At 42.4% G+C, this 10,858-nt stretch overlaps 1 protein-coding gene across 1 annotated transcript; it reads right to left on the reverse strand.

Annotated features, from left to right (window-relative positions):
• Positions 1–3,089: 3,089 nt before the first annotated feature.
• Positions 3,090–7,771, reverse strand: LOC124140759. The gene is made up of 2 exons (XM_046508491.2): positions 7,637–7,771; positions 3,090–4,285 (listed from the first exon to the last, which is right to left on the reverse strand). Exons 1-2 carry the CDS (start codon positions 7,748–7,750, stop codon positions 3,995–3,997), a joined length of 405 nt encoding a protein of 134 aa, XP_046364447.1. The 5' UTR covers positions 7,751–7,771; the 3' UTR covers positions 3,090–3,994.
• Positions 7,772–10,858: the final 3,087 nt, after the last annotated feature.

Here is a 10,858-nt window from a genome sequence, read left to right on the forward strand (position 1 = left end):
GACATTTGTTTTCATGACGTACCACAATTACTATTTGCACTGTAGTTGGTTGGTTTGTTGTTCAACGCCGCACTCAGCAATATTCCAGCTATATGACGGCCTGTCTGTAAATAATCGAGTCTGGACCAGACAATCCAGTGATTGATATCATGAGCATCGATCCACACAATTGGGATCGATGACATGCATCAACCAAGTCAGCAAGTCTGACCACCCGATCCCGTCAGTCGCCTTTTACGACAAGCATAGTCACCTTTTACGGCAAGCATGGGTTGCTGAAGACCTATTCCACCCCGAAATCTTCATGGGTCTATTTGCACTGTAAACACATTGACTACATACTCTCCAAAGGGGGCACGGGTGGCCCAGTCGTCTAAGGCGCCGCGATTCGCTGTGCAGAGTTGCGTCCCTTGGGCACGCCAGAAACCTATGATTGTGGGTTCGAATCCCGGTTCGCCCTGATTATGTTTCTAGGTTTGTCAGCACCATACCCGTGCTCGTGGGTTTCACCGACGTGGTAAACGTCTGAGACCTGCATCACTTCGGGCTTTCCTCCCACATTAAGCTGACACGCCGTGATATAACTGGAATACTGTTAAAAGTGGCGTTAAACCCAACTCACTCACTCACTCACATACTCTCCAAAAGAAGTAAGGGGTCATTATTAGAACGATTTCGGAACAAAAACCTAAATCCCTATTACACCCAAAACATTGCTAGAATATATCTTCAGCAACCCATGCTTGCCGTAAAAGGTGACTATACTTGTCGTAAAAGGTGACGATGCTTGTCTTAAAAGGCGACTAACGGGATCGGGTGGTCAGGCTCGCTGACTTGTTTGATGCATGTATTGCTGAGTGCGGCGTTAAACAACAAACCTACCAACCAACCAAATTGCTTGGATCGATGCTCATGATGTCAATCCTAGGATTGTCTGGTCCAGACTCGATTATTTACAGACCGCCATCAAATAGCTGGAATATTGCCGAGTGCGGCGTTAAACAACAAACCAAATCTTGTGACTATTCAGGTATTGTAAATAAATCGATATGGCGGTGTGGTATTGATTATTGGGATCTTAACACAATGATATTCTTCAGATTTATATTGTCTTACTGGTGGTCTTAGTGAGGTTTTCAGATTATTTCTGGACCTTCTGGGTTGGGGTGGACGTGTCTGGGGATTTCCTTACGACGTCGTGCGAATGGCAACGTTTGGCAACATGATGGCAACGTGTGGCAGTTGCGGAAGGTATGTAATGATATGGGGTGGGATCACAGTGACTGCCAGGACACCAGTGCATATTGTCCATGTAAGGGTCACTGGAGAACCGGGGTAGAATAGGTCTTCAGCAACCCATGCTTGCCGTAAAAGGCGACTGCTTCTCGTAAGAGGCGACTAACGGGATCGGGTGGTCAGGCTCACTGACTTGGTGGATGCATTTCATCGTATCCCACATGCGTATATCGATGCTCCTGATATCAATCACTTGAGACTCGATTATTTACAGATCGCCATCATATAGCTAGAATATTGCTCAGTGCGGCGTTGAACAACAAACGAACAAACAAAGTGAAGTTACTACAAATTCCCTTGAATCCTTATGTAACGCCACGACGTTAAGGTTAAAACTATATTTAATGATAAAATCTTCAAAATGGCGTCGCTTTGAATAACCAGCAAGATTGGCAAGAAAACGATACACGGGGAGGCCAAGCTGTTGCACGTCGTCGATGGTCGTGCTGCCCACACACTGGCTAAGGCTGAATGATTATGCTGCTTACACGCTATTATCATGCTATTAAGATCGATGACACACTGACTTGCACATATATGTTGTTTGATTAAACTACACAGCCCTTGAGGACGGAACTTGAGCGTTCCAGTACTTCGATTTAATTCCGCGTTTCGTTTCCCACAGTAACATACACGTGGTATCCACTTTGCACAAGATGGTTTGTTTGGCTAGTTTGTTGTTTAACGCCGCACTCAGCAATATTCCAGCTATATGACGGCGGTCTGTAAATAATCGAGTCTGGACCAGACAAGCCAGTGATTGACATCATGAGCATCGATCCACGCAATTGGGATCGATGACCTGCATTAACCAAGTCAGCGAGCCTGACCACCCGATCCCGTTAGTCGCCTCTTACGACAAGCATAGTCACCTTTGATGGCAAGCATGGGTTGCTGAAGACCTATTCTACCCCGGAATCTTCACGGGTCAAATATAAAACATGTATAGGGGAAATATATCTCCTTTCGTTAAACACCAAACCGGCCAAATCTGATTCAAGACCGGAAGGTCGTGGGTTCGATACCAAAATACGTTAAAGGGCGGTACTTGTTACCCTGTCCCATGATTTAAAAGAAAGGTTTCTTCATCCGAAATATTATGCTGCGGCATAATATGAAACTGTTGTAAACTTGATGAATGTCCAATGCTCAAACAGGCAGATCTCCGATAGGGCAATCGGAGCTGTTACACCGCATATGATATACAGTAGTATAAGATTCAAGCAATTAATAACCGACACGACACAGAGGGGGTTTGGATACTACCAAGGGAGCTGAAAAAGCAGCTGACATGCACGATCCGTTTGTTTTGTTTGTTTGATTGTTGTTTTACGCCGTACTAAGCAATATTCCAGCTATATGACGGCGGTCTGTAAATAATCGAGTCTGGACCAGGCAATCCAGTGATTGGCATCATAAGCATCGATCCACGCAATTGGGATCGATGCCATGTATCAACCAAGTCAGCGAACCTGACCACCCGATTCCGTTAGTCGCCTTTTACGACAAGCATGGGTTGCTGAAGACCTATTCTACCCCGGATCTTCACGGGTCCTATACCAGTGTAAGAGAGTTTGATCCCCTCCCCACTTCGAATTAGAAACTACTTTCAATAAATCGAGTGCCTTCAGACATTTAGCTTTTAGGTATTTAATGTGTGGGATGAAAGTTAAATGGTTATCAAAAATAAGTCCCAAGAACTTGGCCTCCTTCACAACTTTGATAGGGGTGCCATTTAGAAATAGTTCAGGTTCCTTGTGCGGTTTCTGTTTTCTGCAGAAATGCATACAATTAGTATTTAGTTTGTGATTACTTCAACGAAGTTTTGAGAAACTTGACCTATGAGCTTTGTTTTTACAATATGTTAGATATTTCTCAATATTTATAGATGACTTGACAGACCTGTATGTTCTTATCTTGCTGTTGGATAAATGGGACTCCCGTAATGAATGTGTGAACATTGTTTTACATTTGGACTGAAGTTTATTTACAGTTGATTAATTTCATTTATTTGATTTTACTATTTACTGTTTGGAGTTTGATTTAACCCAGCCAACATCGTTTACCAGAAAGATTTATATTTGCCGCTAAAGCATGTTTAACAATGACAATGTTGATCTACATTGGTAGAGTACCCGGGTTCGCTGCCAGTAATAATAATAATAATTATATAAAATAACAATTCGAATTTCACTCTCATTTCCCTGGATGGGTTCATGTATGGGTCAAAGCTGCCTCATCCTTCCGGGTACCCATTGATAACTTGGTGAACAGAGGCTTATAAAGAACAAAGTCAGTTGCCTAAGGAGACAACTAGATGTCACGTGTTTCAGCGAAGCTCTAGAAACACTCAGGAGTCAAGATGTTGAACATGTTACTCATCCACCTACTCTCCGCAACCTGCCTCTGATTTGTAACCAGTGCGCTATACACAGGACCAGGTGCCGCCACCTGTCTTGCTTATCGTTTGCTAATTTCACCATATTGTGCAAACCAAATGGTTTTATCTATTTCATATTTATTCACGTGTGTAAATCAGCTTTCACTCAAAATCATAGTTTGATTGATACTGTGTCATTTGTCTTTTTTTAACAATGACGCATTGTCATTTTATGGCATCACATGGTATATATATCCAGTCGAGACATTGGTTCCCATTGGGTATCCGATTCATCACCTAAACTGTTATACCCATCACTCAGGGCTTACAGATAATGTAGACGTGCGTGTGGTCGTAGAACAACGACCACATTCTCCTCATGCTGTTAGCCTTCAAGGCCAGGGTGTCACAGTCGTGGTCGCTGGGGTTGTAGGTCCTAGAGATGTCGTTGATGCCAGGGACGTACCAGGTCGACCATCGACGACTCTTCCACTGGATTTTGTAGGCGATGATTTTACCTCCGTCAATCAGCTGATCGGCGAAGATATTGAGTCCCGCCACCCAAGCGCAGTTGTTGGTTGGTTTTCTTTCGTATTCCAAACAAATAACCTGGAGAACGAAAATTTAATTCAGGCGTCATGATAATGATACAAATTATAATACAAACATGTCATCGATCCCAATCATGATATCAATCGCTGGATTGTCTGGTCCTCATACCAGCCTCTCTCTCTCTCTCTCTCTCTCACACACACACACACACACACACACACACACACACACACACACACACACACACACACACACACACACACACACACACACACACACACACACACACACACACACACTTACAGTCGCGACGTTATTAAACCTTATTCTACTTCTCCTCACCTGTTCTCAGAGGTCTAAAAGGTGCATCATAAGCGAGTGCGTTAAATTAAAATATACGTGTTAGTGAAATGGACAGGGTGTATTATTGTTTTCGTTTATTAATAACAAGGCCGAGGTTCGATTCCCCAAATTGGTACAATGCGTGAAGCCCATTTCTTGTGTCTATTCAGGTGTCATAGATAAAACGATATGGATGTTTGGCATTGGTTAATTATTAATTTACGTATGTCACTGCAAAGTACCCGTGAAGATACAGGGTAGATTAGGTCTTCAGCAACCCATGCTTGCCGTAAAAGGCGACTATGCTTTTCGTAAAAGGCGACTAACGGGATCGGGTGGTCAGGCTCGCTGACTTGGTTGATGCATGTCATCGATCCCAATTGCGTGGATCGATGCTCATGATATTAATCACTGGATTGTCTGGTCCAGACTCGATTATTTACAGACCGCCGTCATATAGCTGGAATACTGCTGAGTGCGGCGTCAAACAACAAACCAAACCAAATCTTGTGACTATTCAGGTATTGTAAATAAATCGATATGGCGGTGTAGCATTGATTAATTGGGATCTTAACGCAAAGATATTCTTCAGATTTATATCTTCTTAATGAGCAGTAGTTGGTCCTTGGGACCTTGGCTTCTTGTTTGTTTGCTTGCTTGTTTGTTATTTTACGCCGCACTCAGCAATATCCCAGCTACATGTATATGACGGCGGTCTGAAAATAATCGAGTCCGGACCAGACAATCCAGTGATTGACATCAGGGGCATTGGTACACGCAATTAGGATACGATGACTTGCATCAAACCAAGTCAGTGAGCCTGACCACCCGATCCCGTTAGTCGCCTCTTACGACAAGCATAGTCGCCCCTTACGGATGTATCGGTTGCTGATGACCTCCTCAACCCCGGATCTTCACGGGTCTCTTGTTAATGACAGGAGATACAGGGGTCAAACAGGGCATAGCGTGATCAATTACTTTTTTGTGGAACAACATAAGGTTTAAATAATATTTTCCAATATATTTTTGTTTAAATTCAATTGAGTTCAAATGAGAATCAGATTTTAGATTGCTTTGGCTTGTATAGGGGCTTCATTGGATTTTGTTTGGGATTGTTCAAGGTTATTATGGATTGTTTGGGATTGTCCAAGGTTACTTAGGATTGTTTGGGATTGTTCAGGGTTACTTTGGATTGTTTGGGATTGTCCAAGGTTACTTAGGATTGTTTGGGATTGTTCAGGGTTGCTTTGGATTGTTTGGGATTGTCCAAGGTTACTTCAGATTGTTTGGGATTGTTCAGGGTTGCTTTGGATTGTTTGGGATTGTCCAAGGTTACTTCAGATTGTTTGGGATTGTTCAGGGTTACTTTGGATTGTTTGGGATTGTCCAAGGTTACTTAGGATTGTTTGGGATTGTCCAAGGGTACTTAGGATTGTTTGGGATTGTCCAAGGTTACTTAGGATTGTTTGGGATTGTTCAGGGTTGCTTTGGATTGTTTGGGATTGTCCAAGGTTACTTCAGATTGTTTGCAATTGTTCAGGGTTACTTTGGATTGTTTAGGATTGTCCAAGGTTACTTCAGATTGTTTGGGATTGTTCAGGGTTACTTTGGATTGTTTGGGATTGTTGAGGGTTATTTTGGATTGTTCAGGGTTACTTTGGATTGTTTGGGTGATTGAGTGAGTGAGTTAAAGTTTAACGTCACATCGGCAATATTTCAGCCATATCGTGACGAAACAAAACTTGACATTTACAATATATATTAAACTGTATAACATTCTGCCGACGAAGAGCAGTATAATAACTAGAATATCACAGATTTTCGTAAAACTAGTTTGAGAACATGTAAGAATAGATAACTAACTAATCATTCAACAACACATTATAAAAACAGGCTATAGATCTCCACCAATTGAAGGTTGATCACCGCGCTGGGGACCATAAGGACTTACAGTACTTTTGCTACCTGCATGGACCCCAGTCGGATTTACATCATCCCTTCAGTTGGCGATGGCTGACAAATTTAGCCAACATTAAAATAACACATACACTACGATTAAAAACGTGGAAGAAATAAATACACTTTGAAAGACGTGGTCTTACATACCCTCTCAGGGGGACAATACTTTTACACTACTTTAACCCCCTTCGAGGATATAGCCACTAACAATCTCAGTTACTGATTTATTCAACCAATTGTAAAAATGATTTGGGCGGTCTGTCAATAATGGAGTGTGGACCAGACAATCCAGTGATTGACATCATGAGCATCGATCCACGCAATTGAGATCGACGACATGCATTAACCAAGTCAGCGAGCCTGACCATCCGATTCCGTTAGTCGCCTCTTACGTCAAGCATAGTCGCCTTTTCCGGCAAGCATAAGTTGCTGAAGACCTATACTACCCCGGATCTTCACGGGTCTTAGTCACCTACTGATTTCTACAGATGTTTATGATAATTCTATTTTAGCTATAAAAGATAACAAACTAACAAAAAACACTACACCAAAACACCACGCTATAAGATACATCAGCATGTTGTTGTTCCATCACCATTTCAGATTCATCGCCCGGAAAGCGACCGCGTCATACCAAAAGATGTTAAAAGATGGTACTTGTTGTTACCCTGTCTGGCGCTCGGCATTAAGGGACTAAAACAAAAACTGGTCGGCTCGGAGTCAGTATACTGTGTCAGAGTGGGGTATTCATGTTAAACTGCGGCATGGTATCTCATGGGCTAGCACTATAAATCGGCATCAGTCCGGACTAGTACAAGCAGCCACACACTCACACGTGAATGCACGTCGCTATATACGTGCAATCATCTTGGACGCGACGTTAAACCCCATTTCACCTCACCTCACCTCACCTTTAGATTCGTCAGCACCATCCCATGCTCGTGGGTTTCACCAAAGTAGTGAATGTTTGGGGCCTGCATCACTGGGTTTTTCTCCCACATCAAGCTGACATGCCGCGATATTTACCTGAAATGCTGTTAAAAGGAGCGTTAACCCTAACCCACTCGCTCCTACATTCCATCACTGCCGGAATAACACCCAGCTTACCTGAGAGCTGATGTCAAGTTTCAGTAAAGCAGCTTCCATTTTCGACAAGACACGCGCCGACGCGACCGCCATGATGGCTAACAGGGTGAACAGCAACCCGCCTAGTCTTTTCATTGTGTGTGTCTATGTGCGATTAAATCACAGGAATTGTGTGTGTTTTATACCTACGGAATCTAACCAATCAGCCGGCTGAGGGATGTCACGACCAAATCAATGTATTGGTGTATTGAGCTTGTAAATGTTCTCAATAGGCACACCACGCCAAGCAAGGTCAGCGTGTTGTTGAATATTGACAATATGTCCACACATGTTGGATACAGAAAATACACAAAAGAATAGCTTACAGTGTACACCCACAAAAGGAATTGCAACTTGTGTTATATCTTTACCATTATGATGCAATCTCATTAAAATAAGATATTTGTTCTCGCTACCGCTAAACTTGAGTGAGTATAGTTTGACGCCGGCTTTAGCAATATTCCAGCAATATCACGGCGGGGGACACCAGAAATGGACTTCACACATAGTAACCATGTCGGGAATCGAACCCGGGTCTTCAGCGTGACGAGCGAACGCTTTAACCACTACGCTTCCCGACCGCCCCGCTACCGCTTAACAAAGATCTGAGGACATCCCATTACGGGTCATGTAATCCCCTTCTCGGCACGCAACTACCAGAAATGGCTATTGTTGACTTTTGGCACTTCACGTTGAGCAGGAATGCAGTCTGATATTAACTTTTTTTATTTTATCATTTTCCATATGCAATAATTTTGTGTTACCTGCAGCTGGTAAGAAGAAATGACTCAAGTTTCTTAATTTCTACAATATAAGTAACTTTCGGTATAATTAATTATAAACAAAAACAATCTGAATTGTAACATCATCGACTGGATGAAAGTTGTACGATCATGCATGGCAACGGCGGTAAATAAACAACTCCACCTGCATCGTGATCACGCAATTCTATTTCATTCTCTTTTATTATATCTCAAGTATATTTTCTAGAATTATTTACAGGGATGTATACATTCTTGTAAAAGAATATCCAAAAATATATATTTTTATCGAGTTTGCAAATGTTTTCGCGTCATTAACTTTCAGACATTCACATGCTGTTGATAGTGACACGTTTGGGCGTGGCCTAGCTCGCCATTTGTTTAGTTGAACAAAGTCAACAAACACTGCAAATAATGAAAAATATTGAATGATAAACCATTCAATCGTAAAATAATTCAGATTACGAAAAATATAATCAAAATACTGGCAATTGTATCTGTCATTTCTGAAACTGGTAGCACGTACCGCATGTCACACATGGAGGCAAAATATGCAAAAGTTTTTAGCTATCATAAAAAAAATCAAAAATAGATTCAAATTCAACAGGAATTAATATTTCACTTCAGGCTACGGCTGTCTATGACATCACATCCCGTGACCTATGCACTTACTGAAATACTGCAATCATTAATCACGATCTATATTTTCGTTTTTCTCTCGTCATATTAAACGGAAAATGACAAATGAAACATTCTTCGAGTTATGCTTAAATACGTCCACAGGCTAAAGGTTAAAAAAAGTAAAACTGATGCAACTATAGATCATTATGCCAAATCTTAGCGAAATTATACATCAACCATAACATGGTAAAAATGTAAGAAATCACGCGAAATTTCGGGGATCGATGACCTTATTCTGCATCATCTTCTCATGATGTATAACTCAATATTATTATTGCATGTGGAAAATGATAAAATAAAAAAAGTTAATATCAGGCTACATGCCGCTCAACGTGAAGTGCCAAAAATCAAAAATAGCCATTTCTGGTAGTTGCGTGCCGAGAAGGGGATTACATGACCCGTAATGGGATGTCCTCAGATCTTTGCTTAGCTGTAGCGGGGCGGTCGGGTAGCCTAGTGGTTAAAGCGTTCGCTCGTCACGCAGAAAACCCGGGTTCGATTCCCGACATGGGTACAATGTGTGAAGCCCATTTCTGGTGTCCCCCGCCGTGATATTGCTGGACTATTGCTAAAAGCGGCGTAAAACCATACCCACTCACTCACTCATGATGTATCCAGTACATCTGTAAGGAACATCTCATCAAATATATCTGCCAAATTTACGTAGCGTTTTGTTTCCCATTTACCATTTCCCAACCTCTACTATCCGCTCCCTGACCCGTGAGGATCCGGGGTAGAATAGGTCTTCAGCAACCCATGCTTGCCGTAAAAGGCGACTATGCCTGTCGTAAGAGGCGACTAACGGGTTCGGGTGGTCAGGCTCGCTGACTTGGTTGATGCATGTCATCGTATCCCAGCTGTGTGGGTCGATGCTGACGAGAGAGATATGTCCAAACTCGCTCATATACAGTCGCCGTCATAAAACTAGAATAATGTTAAGCACGGCGTTAAACAACATTAATGTTTACATTTCTATTACTTAGTACATTATCCTAATTCATGATAGCAACACAAATACAACACTGGCGGCGCTGGATAAGGTATAACACAAACACTGTCAACACTGATGACCGTAGTTATCGATTGCACTAACGATATTTTGATGTCAGTTCGCAAGCTGGTGCCTATACCTTGTTACAACCATTTCGTGATTAGTAGGATGGCAGCGTGTTACACTGAAATCAACATAACGCCAATGTTGGCTGCGTATAAACCCCAATAAAGACGACAGATTGACACAGAATCAGATGTCGTTATCAGCGACATGCCATCACGGTGCAATGTCAGTGTTCCACAATCAGGGTTAGAATTGAGGGTTAGGCTTGGTCTGAAGCAACCCAACCCGTGAAGATCCGGGGTAGAATAGGTCTTCAGCAACCCATGCTTGCCGTAAAAGGCGACTATGCTTGTCGTAAAAGGCGACTAACGGGATCGGGTGGTCAGGCTCGCTGATTTGGTTGATGCATGTCATCGATCCCAATTGCGTAGATCGATGCTCATGATATCAATCACTGGATTGTCTGGTCCAGACTCGATTATTTACAGACCGCTGTCATATAGCTGGAACATTACTGAGTGCGGCGTTAAACAACAAACCAACCAACCAACCTAAGCAACCCATGGGTGGGGTCCTACTATTTAACGTCCGGGGGCGTCCGGAAACGTCCGGGAGGTATCATCAGACGAATGGAAACGTCCGGGAGGTTTCATCAGACTTCCGGGAGTTTAAAAATACAGTGCAGTCAATAAAACATGTCTTTCT

This window comes from Haliotis rufescens, unplaced genomic scaffold (genome assembly GCF_023055435.1).
Source record: "Haliotis rufescens isolate VD_foot unplaced genomic scaffold, xgHalRufe1.0.p SCAF_60, whole genome shotgun sequence".
In the NCBI taxonomy this organism is placed as follows: Eukaryota; Metazoa; Mollusca; class Gastropoda; order Lepetellida; family Haliotidae; genus Haliotis; species Haliotis rufescens.